General features: G+C 45.6%; 1 protein-coding gene and 1 long non-coding RNA gene across 5 annotated transcripts in view; one reads left to right on the top strand and one right to left on the bottom strand.

Annotated features, from left to right (window-relative positions):
* The window catches only part of CPA2 (carboxypeptidase A2), a 31,427-nt gene that overhangs the window by 14,691 nt on the left and 795 nt on the right, over nucleotides 1–15,941 (top strand). For all 4 annotated transcript variants that reach the window (XM_084786382.1, XM_084786381.1, XM_084786379.1 and 1 more), the window contains 5 exons: nucleotides 278–376; nucleotides 1,680–1,790; nucleotides 3,079–3,169; nucleotides 5,535–5,734; nucleotides 8,954–9,038. In XM_084786382.1, coding sequence (XP_084642508.1) covers nucleotides 278–376; nucleotides 1,680–1,790; nucleotides 3,079–3,169; nucleotides 5,535–5,734; nucleotides 8,954–9,038 — 586 coding nt within the window. The remainder of the gene's footprint in view (nucleotides 1–277; nucleotides 377–1,679; nucleotides 1,791–3,078; nucleotides 3,170–5,534; nucleotides 5,735–8,953; nucleotides 9,039–15,941) is intronic.
* Nucleotides 8,939–15,832, bottom strand: LOC311600112. Its single transcript, XR_014780152.1, has 3 exons — nucleotides 15,790–15,832; nucleotides 12,487–12,642; nucleotides 8,939–9,036 (listed from the first exon to the last, which is right to left on the bottom strand). It is a non-coding gene; the product is annotated as an uncharacterized lncRNA (long non-coding RNA).

Raw genomic sequence — 15,941 nt, 5'->3', positions numbered from 1 at the left:
GAGCATATTTTCATCACACTATCTGCAATACATTTTGCATACATTAAGGGAGGACATTTTTGCTTTGCTTTTTGCATTTTGCATCTTTCTTTCTCTTTTTCTTTTGTTTTTGTTTTTTAAAGGGACCAAACAAACTGACAGAGGAATCAAGCCCATGTCACCTGTCCCCTCTTGGTCTCTTTAGCCCATGGAGGACAGAAAAGGAGACAGAGAGCCACCCTGGGGAGGAGGCACTGAGCTGGGAGAGGCCGGTTCCATTGCTCTGTTTGTTTTGCAGTTCAGCACCGGTGGAGACAAGCCAGCCATCTGGCTTGACGCAGGGATCCACGCTCGCGAGTGGGTTACCCAAGCTACTGCACTGTGGACAGCAAATAAGGTCATTTTGCTTAAGATTCCTCACATATTTTATCTTTTGGGAGTTGGGCTCACTAAGTAAACACACACTGCCCTGGCGGGCTGATCGCGAGGACTCTCAGCCAAACTGTCCCCTCACCACACCGCAGGGAACAGACTCAGCCAAGCTTTGCTTTCTTCGGTGTTACCACATCTAGGATCATGGTATTGTGTCCCTGGGCCCCTGTTAAAAAAACACAGGCAGCCAGAAGGATTGGAAAGGGTGGGCAGCCAGGCCTCGGGGTGTCAGGGTGTCGAGTTTCAGCGTAGGAGCAGGAGAGGGGCTTGGTACTTTGAGGGAGGGTCTTCACCACCAAATCTTGAAAGGATTTCAGAGCAAATGGAAACAGGCACGAGAAGGGTTCACTTTAGGAACCAAGCTGAGGGCGTTTGGGCCGTTCTGAATCTTGCCCAAATCTGATTTTGAAGTCGGGATGTAGCAATCCCTTTCCTCCACAGGGTCCTTGGCACAAGGGCCAGGACACGATGCTGGGTGTGACCCAGGCTGGTATTTCTTAAGTGATTCCAAAATGACATGCTATAAATCAGAATGTTAATTCATGAGCAAAGGAAATCAATCCACATCAGATCATTCAAGCATGTGCAACCACGTGCACGCCGACTGATACATTTTTCCCCTTCAATTAAAATGCGGTTACCTTTAGGGTATTATGAAATGGATATTTAACAGTTGAATAATAATGCCGTAGGATGGCTGAGCACAGGAAATGAATAAATTTTAATCCAGCAGAAACTTCAACTCTCCAGCAATTGATTGCACTCTAAATGTAATTCCCCACACGGAACTTAACCAGTTCTCCGTATCTTTAGCCAAGTCCCTGCATAACTAAGTAATCTGATGTTGGTCCTGAGTTCTATTGGGAGGTCGCCCCGTGGGAGGATTAATGAATATTAAGTTTTAAAAATTTGGTTCATAGATCCAACTAAGCCACACATGCCGTTGCCCAGGCTCCATTGAAAATGAGAGGGAGAGAGTGTTGTTGCTGCTTCTAAGAGGAGAGGTGGTAACTCCTATTTACTTAATATGAGAAAATTACCGTCACCAGAAAGGAAAGTTATAGATACTGCAGGATCCTGTACTGCAAGCGGTTGGAAGGCTTCTCACCAACAGTGGTCCCCAATTCATGTTTGGAAATAACATAACAAAAAACCCAGACAAACAAAAAACCCCACAACAAAACAAAACCACACAATGCCATAATATTTTGCAGTGTGCTTTCTGGGAAAAGGGGTGGTAAGCTTTAAAAGCCTATGTCTCTGCTCAGATTGCCTCTGACTACGGAACTGATGCAGCCATCACGTCCCTTCTGGATGCTATGGATATCTTCCTGCTGCCCGTCACAAACCCTGATGGATATGTGTTCTCCCACACCACTGTAAGCGCTCCATTTTCTTCTTTTAATTTGTTGTTTTTCTGTCCGAGGGGTTTAAGAAGGCATGTAGGAACTTGGGAAAACAAACAAAAGTAATCTCACTGCTATTGATTTATTCTAAGCAGAATGCCTGATCTCTCTCAGTAGTGGCCTTGAGACGTGGTGCAGGGAAATGCTTATAATCACTTGTTATTCTGACATGCAATGCCTTTACATGTCGACTCAGCCAGAGCCTATTTCAGCTGTTATGCTGGGCTTTCAGAGTGCTGCGTTCACAGTGAGTCACCTAGGAGATTTGTCCCAATTATCTCCCTGTGTGTGTGTGTGTGTGTGTGTGTGTGTGTGTGTGTGTGTTCAAGTCTATCTAATACTTTAAGACTTTTAAAATCATTTACTTATTCATTTTACTGCACCATTTTGTTGTTTTAAGAATAAGGATAGTTTTTACCTTTTTGAGGATTAATGACAAATGAAAGATATCTTGGAAAACTAAGAACTTAACTTACTACAGAAAGCTGTCTAGTATATTGTTGAAATCATTGTCATCTGAATTTTAGAAAAGGAGGCAGATATCACCTGCAGACAATTAGATTTCTACAAGATTTAAGTAGGTGGCACAACGCATCCCAACATTTTTACCTACAATTGGTCAAAGAAATCCTTCATAATATCACTAAAAGGAGTTATGTAGGCTCTGTCCCCCTAAGATACCATCACAAAAACACCGCTGTGGTATTGTGACCTCACATATATTCAGAATGAGCCAGAGTTTTATGTTTATTCTTCTAGATAGCTGATAATGATGACAATGACGGCAGCATTTTCAGAGAGACTTCCGGTCTCTAGCACAGCCCCAGACACTGCATGAATCAAACCAGAGTCCACAGGCAAGCCAGAGAAGTGCTGCCCACGCCCTCACAGGTGGTCAAAAAAACCATAAATACCTTAAACACCCTTGGCAGTTCTGGAGTAAGGCTACTACTGATTTAGCCCCATATTTTCCCAATCTATTCTCTCACAAATGCCATCTCTTTCCCTTTCTGTTGTGGTAGTGGCTAGCATTTAACAGAACCATACTCTATGGGACATGGTTTGGCAAGCATTTATTTGAGAGAGGAAATACATAAAGTGAACCCCTTGTGGGGATCATTTGATAGTTCTGGGCAAAAGAAATACTGTGCAGTTCTGAGGGGAGGGAGCAAGGGGAAGGGAAGCACAGGGAAGGGACCTGCTGAGCAGAAGGGATGACCATTTTTTCCCCCCATATTCGTATTTGTTTGGATGTTTAAAGAATCGTATGTGGCGAAAGACCAGGTCTAAACTGCCGGGAAGCTTCTGTGTTGGTGTGGATCCTAATCGGAACTGGGATGCAAATTTCGGAGGTGAGCACTGGGTGTCGTCTCCAGGGAAGGTCAGAGCGCAGTCTGGCCAACCACTTGGTTTTGCTCTGCAGTGCTGTCAGCCTGTTTAGTCCATTTAGGATTCAAGTCGTTTAAAACCCTCTTTGAAACACTTCACTAAATTTTCTCTCTTCACGGGAGTGCAGCACTGTCACAGCTCCAGGCAGCATTTAATATGGTTTGCCTCACATCTTAGTGTCGTTCCCCACACGCCTGCCCGCCGCTCTCACCCCCCCCTTCACCCCGCCCTCCCACGCTCCTGGCAGGCTGCAGCACAATTCAACCAGACTTTGCACAATGGCGGGGGCACAGGAAGCGCTGAACGAGCCGCTAGAGGGGGTTAGGATCTATAAGGGAGAGAAGCATTACGTCATCCGGTAGATGCTTCGAGAAGGAAAACTTGCAAAAAAGAAAAAAAAAGTACAAATGCAATTAAGAGATGGATTTTCTGGGCTGGAGAGATGGCTCAGCGATTAAGAGACTGACTGCTCTTTCAGAGGAGCCCGGTTCAATTCCCAGCATCTACATGGCAGCTCACAACTGTCTGTAACTCCCGTTCCAGGGGACCTGACACGCTCACACAGACATAGGTATAGGCAAAACACCAACGTACATAAAAATAAATTATATATATATATATACATAAAATAAATGGATTTTTGAATTACAGTTAAAGATTAAATGTTAGCTTGCTCATCTGGCTTTGTTGACCAGAGCTTTTCTGTTTGGGGGCCCACTGGCAAAGCCAGTTAGGGGTTCTTTCATGCTTTTAGGCACCAGTTAAACCTATTTCACCAAGCACAGAGTTGAAACTCGTTATTTTTTTCCTACTAGCTTCCAAAACAGTTCATTAGTTGCTTTCTCATTGGTGCTACTGAATACTTGACAAGCTGGGTCTCCAGGAAAGAAGGCTCTGTTGTGGCTACAAGTCTGAAGGACTAGCCCACCACGGCAGAGATGTGGTGGCCGTAGGTGCATGAGGACCGTGGTGCCTTTTGTCACCGGTCAGCAAGTAGGGAGAGATGAGTACTGGTGTTCAATTGGCCCCCTCCCCCTTCCCTTTGTATTCAGTCAAGCACCCCAGCCTGTGGAACTGCGGGTTTAAGGGCATTTAGGATTTAGGGTGGGTTTCCTGTTGAATGTCTCTGGAAAGACCTCAGATCGTGGCAGAAGCGTATTTCCTAGGCGTTCTCGATCCAGTTAGGTTGACAACGAAGATAAAGCATTACAAACACTAAAGCTGGGTGCTGTGTCTTTTCCCTAATACCTGGCGCAGCGTCTGCAACCCAGAGAACAGTCATTAAATATTTGTGCGCCACATGAATTATCGAGAGTTACAAAGCTGAGACAGGAGCCACTAGGGAACGGCGATGGGATATGCCAGAGTGATAGCTCCATTCATTGTGCTAACAATTTATTATTCTTATTACTTTTTGCACAGGAAAAAAAATAACCAGAGCACCAGATCCCAAATATTGAACCATCTCCAGTAATTTGGTGCCATTTCCCCCTCTGAAATGTTATTCTTAAATTCTTTTAGCATAAGATGGCGGAAATTATATTTACGTAGATTTTTGCCCAGTTCACTTGGCGAGCTTGAGAAATCTCACCCCAATTTGCTCCCAAAGAGATTCTTGAGCATTCGCAGCCCCTTGCCAGGTCTACCATGACCCCCCCCCTTCAGTCATCCTGAGCAACTATAGTTGCTGAAAGAATAAAAGGCCAAAGGTGGCCTTGTCAAATGTGACTTCTTCAGGACAGAAAGAGTGTCAGAGGTTCCTTACGTTTGCGGCTTTGTGACTTGGACGTACAACTGTGGTGCTGAAGCTCCTACTGTTGGACGTGACAAATTGGAAGTCGTCCCAGAAAATGAACTTAAGGAAGCCCCACCTAGCACAGGAACTCTTCTTCCAACAGCTCCCACAGAGGGGGAACGACCTAATCTGCTGGCTCCTTCTGCTGTAAAGAGGAACCATACTTTAGAAGAAGAGATATATGTAGGACAGCTCAGTTCTGCTTCCTGGCCAAACGCTCAGAGCAGGGGATTTGGCCTAATACAAGCATGGGCCAAGGAGGAGCTTACTCATATACGTGGTGACCGCCACCTTGAAGTGTCGTTGCCATTGTCCTCTTTTTCCTCCTCCTCCTCTTTTCCTAGACAGGGTTTCTCTGTGTAGCCCTGGCTGTCCTGGAACCATGCTGTAGACCAGGCTGGCCTCGAACTCACAGAGACTCACCTGCCTCTGGCTCCTGAGTGCTGGGATTACAGATGTGCGCCGCCACCCCGCCAGCTGCAGTGTCCTCTTAAAGCTACTGCCCTAACTAGGCTTCTTCTTAATCCCACCAGGACCCGGAGCCAGCAGCAGCCCTTGCTCAGATTCGTACCACGGACCCAGGCCCAACTCTGAAGTGGAAGTGAAATCCATCGTGGACTTCATCAAGAGCCATGGCAAAGTGAAAGCTTTCATTACCCTCCACAGCTACTCCCAGCTGCTCATGTTCCCCTACGGCTATAAGTGCACCAAGCCAGGCAGCTTTGATGAGCTGGTGAGTTCAGCGACCCTATCGGTTGTGTGGACAAGTTAAGTTTTCATTCATAAAGTTAGGTCCTGAGGCAGAGGTATGCTAGTGACAGGTTATGCAGGTAATCAGACATACACCCAATGTAGACTGATTTTCTTTGCTAAATAGAATTCATAAAAATTAATATTCCTTGCCGGGCGTGGTGGCGCACACCTTTAATCTTAGCACTCGGGAGGCAGAGGCCGGAGGATCGTTGTGAGTTTGAGGCCAGCCTGGTCTGTAAAGCAAGTCCAGGACAGCCAAGGCTACACAGAAAATCCTGTCTCGGAAAAAAAAAATTTTCCTTAACATAGATGACCCAGGAATCTGCTTTTCTTCTTTTCTTTTTGAAACAGGATCTTACTACAGGTAGCCTGCCTAGTCCAGGCTTGTTGTAACATAGCAAAATTATGACCCTCCTGCCAGCCTCGGTCTCCTGAGTGCTTAGGGTCCAGGTGTGTGACACCGTGACTGGCTTTAGGTGTCTGCCATTGACATTCATTCCCAGGGTGTACAATGCTCAGAGGAGAAAGGGATCCTTCACCTGGCCATGGATGCTCTGTGCTGAGCAGACGTGCTGAGCAGTGCAGCTCCCTGGAACTCACCTAGGTCTCCCTTGTGGCCTTTGGCTCCGCAGCCTGACATGACGGACAGTGCGCTGGTGTATGATGTGTGCTTAAAACGCTTTCTTCCCTGACTCAGTTCCTTCTGTCATCTTTCCCATTTCAGAAATAAACAGATTGGCTGCAGCCTCGGGTCAGATGGTGACATCTCAGGGAGCTGCTTGCAAGTGAGCAACAGCTATTCCCAGATGAAGAGAATGTGCAAATATTTCCAATTTGGCTTTTAGGCTTGATTTTGAAACCCATCTGTTAAGGATAAGCCTGGAATTGAGACCTTTTGGACAGTTTACCTTCAAATTGATTGTTGCCAGCAGCCCCGGGCTGACATAGGGTAGATAATTCCTGTTCAAATGTATCTTTCATCTTATCAGTTGGATTTTAGACTTGCCAGGACAGTGTTCAGGGTTGAGGGGACTTCTTACTAAAGTTGCCTCTTGGAGAGACTATCAGGTTGATAGGAATCTAAATGTACTCCCTGCTTCCCTCCTTTTTAATTAAATATAATTAAATTTTAATTAAAAATTAGCATACAAAGTATTAGGTTTCATTACGGCATTAAGAAATAATAGTTCCTGTTGATTCTCGCACCCCTCTGCTCCCCGTGTACTCTTCCCCCAACTCTCCTCTTCCCTTTCAAGTCACATGTCTTCCCCTAACCCCCTCATGCCTTTCGGAACTCTTCTTTCCGTCCTGAGGTCTCTTTTCTACTTTCAAGGTCTGTATCTACACCTAGGCAGTCTTCCGGTTGTTCCCATCGCTATGCTCAAGTATCTGCAGCCTGCAGCCTAGAACTGGGCGTCTCTGCCTTCAAGGGAGCCTGTAGAGGGAAGTTTGCTTGCTAGAGTTTTCGGTTGTTGTTGTTGTTGTTGTTGTTGTTGTTGTTGTTGTTTGCCTTCTAGCCTTGCTCTGTCATCTGGCGTTGTTGATGAAGTTTATTCCTTCTGGGAGGTGAATCTGTGAATTATTTAAAGACTAGAAACCTGCTTCTCCTGGGTCTTCCTTTACTGTACAACGCCGCCCCCCACCCCCCATCTCCAACTACCCTGATTCCTTTAAGGACTTACAGTCTGGGTCAAACTCCCACCCACCCCATCCCAGTTGCTGTTTTCTGAGTGGCAACTCTGGTTGTCTGTATTCTTGAAAGGTAGCCCCCACAGTGAATGCAAAGCCTGCGTCCAAGCAGGGGACACCTGTGCCTGCTGTCCCACCCTCCCCTGTGCTCCCGCTGATGCGGTTGAGGGTCACCTTAGCTTTTGGCAGTTGCACTGCACTGTTGACTCATGCTGGGCTCATTGCCAACTAAAACCCCTAGGCTCTCAGAGGCTTCAGCCGAAGCCAGGTTTCCCCATCTGGTATTTGTACAGTTGTTTTCCTGGACCCAAGTTCAAGACCTTACATTTATCCTTAGCAAGGACAGTAAAGCCTCAATCAGTCAAAACTGGAACCCTTGAGTAACGGAAAATATTTTTGCTGAGCTCTGCTTCTTAGAAAAAGAGAGAACCTCAGGCAAATAAGCCAATAGGGATCAACTCGGGGTGGGGGGCAGGGTAACGAACTTCCCAGTACATCCTGAGGTCAGCACATGCATATTCTCATTAGTCCCTTTAAGCTCAGCTTTCTAAATTTTTTTTTTTTGTGTGTGTGTGTGTTTTGAGACAGGGTTTCTCCATGTAACAGCCCTGGCTGTCCCGAAATTCACTTTGTAGACAAGGATAGCCTTGAACTCACAGCAATCCACCTGCCTCTGCCTTCTGAGTGCTGGGATTAAAGGTGTGTACCACCATGCCCGGCCTTTAATTATTATTTTATTTTATGTGTATGGGTGCTTTGTCTGCATGTGCATCTGTGCGCAGCCGTGTGGGTGCTGGAACTCAGGTCCTCTGGAAGCCTGTGATCCTGACAGCTGAGCCGTGCTCTAGCCTACTTTCGGCAACGTTTAAAACTATGTTTGTTGGGGCTGGAGAGATGGCTCAGTGGTTAAGAGCACTGACTGCTCTTCCAAGGGACCCAGGTTCAATTCCCAGCACCCACATGGCAGCTCGAAACTGTCTGTAACTCCAAGATCTGACACCCTCATACATACACACACGCATGCATAACACCAATGCACATAAAATAAAAATAAATAAATTAAAACAACAAAAAAACCCCCACCTACGTTTGTTTATTTTGTCAGGGAACAGCTTGCAGGAATTGGTTCTCTTGAGTCAACAGGGACTGCGTTCAGGTGGTCAGGCAACAAACACCGTTACCCACAGAATGATTTCTCTGGCCACACATTTTATATTTTCGTTTATGTTTCTGAACAAGGAGAGCTAGAGGCAAAATAAGGAACTCCGGAGCATTGAAGACACCTGTGTAGTGGAAGAATGACTGTGCCGTGTTGTATGTTCGGAGGCAGGAGGAGAACACGTGAACAGCTTTCTACTTTCTAGTGAAATGGCTGAGAGAAAAATCAGGGTGTGCTTCTCTGTCAGTTCACGAAGGAGTCTGCTTGTCCAGGCCTCCTTGGCTGTAGTCTTCTACTGGGCAACTGGTTTCCCAAGAGACGAGAGTTTCATCCATTCACTTTTCCTTCTAGGATGAAGTGGCCCAAAGGGCTGCCCAGTCTTTGAAAAGACTGCATGGCACCAGTTATGAAGTGGGACCAATCTGTTCCGTCATCTGTAAGTATATAACACGCTCAAAGTTTGCACACATGACCTATTGAGATGCCGAAGCACCATTTGAATTTGGGCTAACGCTTTTAAATGCCCTCATGTGAAGGGGCAGGCAGATCTTCAAGCACAGAACCCAACCTTCCCTGTTTTTCCTCAGAATGTCTAGATTCCTCATGAAGTTAGGTGATAGCCTAGGCTCTCACTGGAGGGGTGAGTTTTGTGCTATTTCCTAAGCGTGTCCAGAACCTTACATCTCGGACAAGCTCTTTGCTGAAAAATGAACCTTTACTGCCGAGCGTGGTGGTACACACCTCTCACCTCTTCCGCTCAGGAGGCAGATCTCTGTGAGTTCGAGGCAAGGTCAGCCTGGTGGTCTAAAAGAGTGAGTTCTAGGACAGTCAGAGCTGTTACCCAGAGAAACCCTGTCTTGAAATGCAAAAAACAAAAGCAAACAAAACCAAATAAACAAAAAACCTTTTCAAAATTTACTCTAAAAGTCATGTTCTTTTATTAATCTTCCCTTCCCTGGCTAAGAGAGGCTCATGTCTCCTCCCCCGACCCCCACCCCCGTTTGTTTTGTTTTTTGTTTTTCTGAGACAGGGCTTCTCTGTTTTAGCCTTGGCTGTCCTGAAACTTACTCTGTAGACCAAGGTGGCCCAGAACTCACAGAGATCCACCTGCCTCTGCCTCCCGAGTGCCGAGGTCACAGGGGTGCACCACTACCACCCAGAGAGGGGCTTGTGTCTTGAGTAAGCTCATGAACTGTGGCTGGTGAAAGAATGGGTGTGGCTCCTTTCAGAGGGCCTGGCTAGGGGCTGGGGACTAGTGCCCTGGTGTAGAACGTGCTTAGCACGCACGAGATCCTGAGTCCAAAAGCCCTGGGTTCAGTCTCCAGTATCAAAGACTCCAAACCAAACCAAATAGCAACAACAGGAAACTCCTGGATGGTTCGATGGGGAGCTGCTGTCACAGGCAGCTGCCTGCGCACTGACTGGGGAGGGGAGGAAGGGGAGGAGGCAGGGGTAAATGGAGAAGTCTGGTGTCCGGCTTTGGGAGTCTCTTCTGTCTTCCGGTGGGTACCGTCAGAGATCTCAGCACACCTTGGCTGCTGGATCACTGGAATGTTCTTGTTATTGATAGAGCTAGAAACTCAAAACCGTATATACAGTGGAGTGTCCGTTTCCTCTGTGCTCCTCCTGTGCGCAAAGGCCCCTGTGTCCAAACAGACGCTCATTCTATATCCAACAGGCTTTCCTTGAGCGTCTGCCATGTGCTAAGCGTGATGCCAAGCACTGCAGAGACAGGAAACATACCAAGAACTCAGTTTCTTTTGCACAGTGTGTATATGTGGTTGTACGCTCGCACGTGTGTGTGTGTGTGTGTGTGTGTGTGTGTGTGTGTGTGTGTGTGTACATGCATGTGTGGAGGATAGAAGACAACTTATGGGAGTCAGTTCTTTTTTTCTACCTTCTATGTTCCTGTGATCAAATTCAGAACAAGTGCCTTTACCTGCTAAGCCATCTTGCTGGGTCAGAGGTCACTTTTAAGAGAGATGAACAAGAATTCAAAGGAATATTAGTATATATGTAATATTAGTATATATAGCATTATGCATGTATATGATGTAATATTAGTATATATTGCTATACTTATAGTAATTCTATATTAGTATAGTACTATGTGCCATAGTTGGTTATGCATGGCTCAAAAGTATGATAAAGCTGAGGTCAGGGGCCGGGTGTGGTGGCATACGCCTTTAATCCCAGCACTTGGGAGGCAGAGGCTGGTGGATCGCTGTGAGTTCAAGGCCAGCCTGGTCTACAAAGTGAGACCAGGACAGCCAATGCTACACAGAGAGACCCTGTCTTGAAAAACAAACAAACAAACAAACAAACAAACAAGCTGAGGTGGGGATCTAACGCCGTGGAAAAGCTTCTCGTAGGAAGGAACAGCCACGTGGGGGCTGAAGAAGGAACAAAGGATGTGCTGATGTTCCTGAAACTTCGTGAAGGGCTCTGAGATCCACAAGTAGGTTTGAGACTGCTGGGACAAGTGATGTGAGGAGGCAAGTCTGAGGGATGCAGGCATTGGGTGCTATGTGGAGACTTGGGGTTTAACCTGAAGGGTTCTGGAAGACATTTTGGCGTTTTCAGGGAAGCAGCTGATGTACATCTTGGAGGTTGTGGTGGTCACGGGCTAGATGTAGGTACACCCTCAGCAGCAGCGGGAGGAGATGATGGCCCAAGCACAGCAGGCATGAGCATGGGCAGCCTGTCCTTTAGCGGAGGTACAGGTTTCTTGTTGAAGGTTGTTGGGTTGGGACATCCTGGGTCATGACAGGAGTGTTGGAAAGCTCATGGGTTTGGTTGTGGAAATATTAAGCTTGAGGTACTTGAAGGCTCCACACGCTTTATTTTATTTATTTATTTGTTTATTTATTTATTTTTGAGACAGGGTTTCTCTGTCCTGGGGCTCGCTCTATAATCTGGCTGGCCTCGAGCTCACAGAGATCCACCTGCCTCTGCCTCCCATGTGCAAAAAGGCTGGGTGTACAGGCTTTAGATGGTGTGGCCCTGCGATTCTGCAGAGAAGCAAGGGAGCAAGGAACAGAACGGGGGGGAGCGATTGATTCAGGAAGCGTTGACATGGAGACAGTGATTGTAACAGGAGAGCAAGGAGATGTTTGGAGTGGAAAGAACCTTGGGAGGAGAGAGGCTGCAGAGGGCCAAGCAGAGACGCTGAGGACCTTGGGTTTCAAAGACCAGGGGAAGAACAATTATTAAAAACAAGACAGTGGTTAAAATGATAAAGGCCAAGTAAAGGTCAGCACACAGGAAGGAACATTTTCCATTGAAGTTTTGTGACTAGTTCATTAGCGGCCTTGACTAGAGCAGTTACAGAAGAGGGGATGAGAAGAAGGGGTCTCTGGGAGATTCAGTGCGGAAGGTTGGCTTCTGTTTTTTGTTTTGTTTGCTTTATTTATTTGTTTTAAAGATACGTACGTATATTTATAATGACTGACACAATGAAGATGCCAAGAAGGGAGGGGCGCACAGGGACCTATTCCCTGCCATGCTGTGTGCACAGCTAGAGTTGCAGCCATGGTAGGGTGAGGGGGAGTTGGTGGGAACGCCCACTTTTTAGTTGCGGGTTTTTTCTTTCCTCCTCCTCCTCCTCCTCCTCCTCCTCCTCCTCCTCCTCCTCCTCCTCCTTCTTCTTCTTCTTCTTCTTCTTCGAGACAGGGTTTCTCTCTGTCACCCTGGCTGTTCTGGACTTGCTTTGTAGACCAGGCTGGCCTTGAACTCACAACGATCTGGTTTTCACTTTTGTTTGTTTGCTTTTCTTTTTTGGAGACAACGTGGACCAGGCTGGCCTCAGTTTCATAGCAATCTGCCTGCTTTTGCTTCCCAAGCACTGGGATTAAAGGTGTGGACCACCAAAGCTGGCTACTTACCATGGTTTTCTTTCCTTCCTTCTTTCTTTTCTTTTTTCTTTTTGTTTTTGTTTTTGAGACAGGCTTTCTCTGTGTAGACTTGGCTGTTCTGGATGCACTTGTAGACCAGGCTGGCTTTGAATTCACAGAGATCCTCCTGCCTCTGCCTCCTGAGTCCTGGGATTATCAGAGGTGTGAGATTTACTCATTAAACCCAAAATGCTTCATGGAAATGCAGAAAGTACTTCTGATAATATAGTCAGTCATGTGACTTCCTCTTTTTAGATTACGGGCTTTCATTTTTCTTCATGTTTCTTTTTGCCATCTATGCTACACTAAAGACATTTACAAGAAAAAAATCAATATTTATCATATTTCTAATCATGTTCAATTTCATTAATGACTTCTTTGTTGTTGTCAACAAGCGCAAGCATGTTTAACTGTCTAGAGTCAATGCCTGGGTATATCTTGTATACATTTGTTTAAAGTTAACTTCTTCTCCCACGGAGTGTTTTGTATTTACATGCTAGTCAGTTGTTATTTTGTTTTATTGATAAATCTCAGTTATAGGGTCTTTGGATTTGTCCAATTTTATGTAAGACAATGCTGCTATTTATATTGTATAAGCTTCATTTTTTGGTTAAATGGTCTTTTGGGAATGTATTCCTTTGGCAAGACTAATCACAAAAATGGGATGAATGGCTTCAGAGTTTCTGTTATCTGTGTTTTAGGCTGCTCTCTGCAAACAGTTGCTGAGACTTAAAAAACCATGTTCCATATAGACTTGGCCTTACTGTTTTTGTCTGTTTTTGGAGACAGGGTCTCATGTGTTCCATGTTGGCCTCTAACTTACTGTGTAGCCAAGGATGATCTCAAGCATCCAATCTTCTGCCCCGGGTTCTTGAGTGCAGAGAGTGTAGGCTTGCGCTGCAACAGGTTTATATGGTACTGGGGGTTGAGCCCAGGACTTCATATATGATAGGAAAGTACTCTACCAATTGAGCCATATCCCCAGCCCTCAGGGCAGAGTAGGATGGCAGCAGAACGTATCCTGTATCCCCCGAAGCATCCCCTCACCCTTGTCTCATCTATTCCTTGCCTCGTAGACCTTGGAAGGCTGAGGGTTAGTGTATTTTTCTTGCTGAGGACACAGGTACCAGAGATAGTTCCAATAAACAAATATCAGACACATATTGGTTTGCTCTGTGATCCCTTAGAACCTGGTCCTTCATCCATGCAGCTCCTGGCTGCAGGCTTGCCCAGTGCTGACTCTGAGATCCTGCCTCACCCCCAACCTGGAGAAGACTAGTCCTTTAAGAACTAGCCCCATGACTCAGGCTGGCATGTAGCCCTGGGCTGAGCACCTGCTTGCCAACCAGTGGCCAGCTGCGCATCGTTGGTAGGTGAGACATTTCCTGGGCAACTTCTTACCTACAAAGGGCTTTGAAGAGCTTCACATACCACGAGAGTTAGAAGAGAACTAGGGGAAAGGATACGTCCCTTGGGGTCAGAAACCTGGGTCTGAACTATAGCTATGCCACTTTGGAACCAAGTCAACTTGGGCCAGTTACTTATCCTGTCCTGTTTTTGCCCATCTGTAAATTGGCTTGTTTACAGACTCAAAGATAATATTGGGAATAAAAGTCTTCATTAACTCTCAAGGCCTGTAGACGCATTGGCTAGCGGTATGTACCCACCACGTACCACTGATCCTGATGTGGTCTCATTTGACCAGGCCCCTCTTGTTTATTGACAATAAATATGTGTGGGTTTTTTTTTGTTGTTGTTGTTTTGATTTGTTTTTTGTTTTTCAAGATAGGATTTCTCTGTGTAGCAGCTCTGGATGTCCTGGACTCTCTCTGTAGACCAGGCTGGCCTCTAACTCACAGCCTCTGCCTCCCTAGTACTGGGATTAAAGGCATGTCTCACCATGCCCAGAAAATGTGTGTATTTTTATAACACTTATAAAATATATTTATGGCACTTATAATCATAACTGACACTCAATGAATTTTATTTATTTATTTTTTATAGTACTGAGGATTGAACCTGGGACCTAGTACATGCCAGGCAGGTGCTAGCCCACAACTGACATTTACTGAATGCTTATTCTCTCTCTCTCTCTCTCTCTCTCTCTCTCTCTCTCTCTCTCTATATATATATATATATATATATATATATATATATTGTCTGTCCTCAGTTTTTTCTTCTGTATAATGGGGACAATTCCTCCTCAGACTGAAATGAGCACTAAAGGAGCCCATTAGGGTGCATTTAGTGACTCCAGGTATTGTGGCACATGCCTTTAATTCCAGCACTTAAGGGGGCAGAGGCAAGTTGATTGCTGTGAGTTTGTCCAGGACAGCCAAGGGTACACAGAGAGATTCTATCTTTTTTTTTTTCCCGAGACAGGGTCTCTCTGTGTAGCCTTGGCTGTCCTGGACTCGCTTTGTAGACCAGGCTGGCCTCGAACTCACAGGGATCCACCTGCCTCTGCCTCCCGAGTGCTGGGATTAAAGGTGTGCGCCACCACGCCCGGCTTAGAGAGATCCTATCTTAAAAAACCAAAAGAAGAAAAAAGAAAGAAAGAAAGAAAGAAAGAAAGAAGACACCTTTAATGAGCACAGCAAGTGCTGCAATCATATTCACTACCTTTTTATGTCTACTTCTCTCCGCCCTGTGTCGTAAATTGTAGCTCATACCCATTGACACAAGAATCTTCTGGAACTTAGAGAGATCAGTTGGCTTGGTTTAGACCACCAGCTGGTGATTTGCAGGGTCAAGATTCTGTCTGAATCCCACAGTTTTTAATTCCCTCTACACCTCTGGGTGGGATTGGTACAAAGTGGTAATTTTTGTAACTCACAAAGATCCTTTCAAGTCAATAAGTAACCACTTAGTGTTTTCTATTTGTTAGCTACTGTGGTGGCTGCTTCCAGGAAAGACAGCACCAGTCACAGAAAAACTTGGGCTTATAGGTTGAACATACCAAATCCAAAAATCTCAAGGTGAAATGTTTCCAACTCTAAAATTTTTCCCTGACAATGGAAGGCCAGAATTGGAAAATTCCATATCCAATCTTATATGACAGGTCTGAGTCGAAGCGCAGAAACACTAAGACTAGTGATAAAATTATCTCCAGTCTATGAATATATAAGATATATATCAAACACAATTGAATTTACGTACAGATTAGGGTCCATCCCAAGATATCTTATTATGCATATATGATTATTCTAAAATTAAAAAAAATTGTAATCCAAAGCAATTCTGTTCCCAAGGCTTTTGATAAGGGACAGGTAATTTATAATTTGCAACACTAACCTCAAGTCCTAGTCTTCCTTGCAACAGCTTCCCTGGTCTCTGTTCTTAGGTAACTGGTGGCTTGCTCCACCTCTACCCCAGCCTGTCCTTCCTGGGAGGGGCCTCAGGGTCAGTTCACTGCCTAGCTTTTCCTAGTCATGAATGGCTCAGGA

Source organism: Acomys minous (genome assembly GCF_964271855.1).
Source record: "Acomys minous genome assembly, chromosome: 6".
In the NCBI taxonomy this organism is placed as follows: domain Eukaryota; kingdom Metazoa; phylum Chordata; class Mammalia; order Rodentia; family Muridae; genus Acomys; species Acomys minous.
Note: the sequence above shows the minus strand (reverse complement) of the source record. Positions and strands in the feature narration are given on the sequence as shown.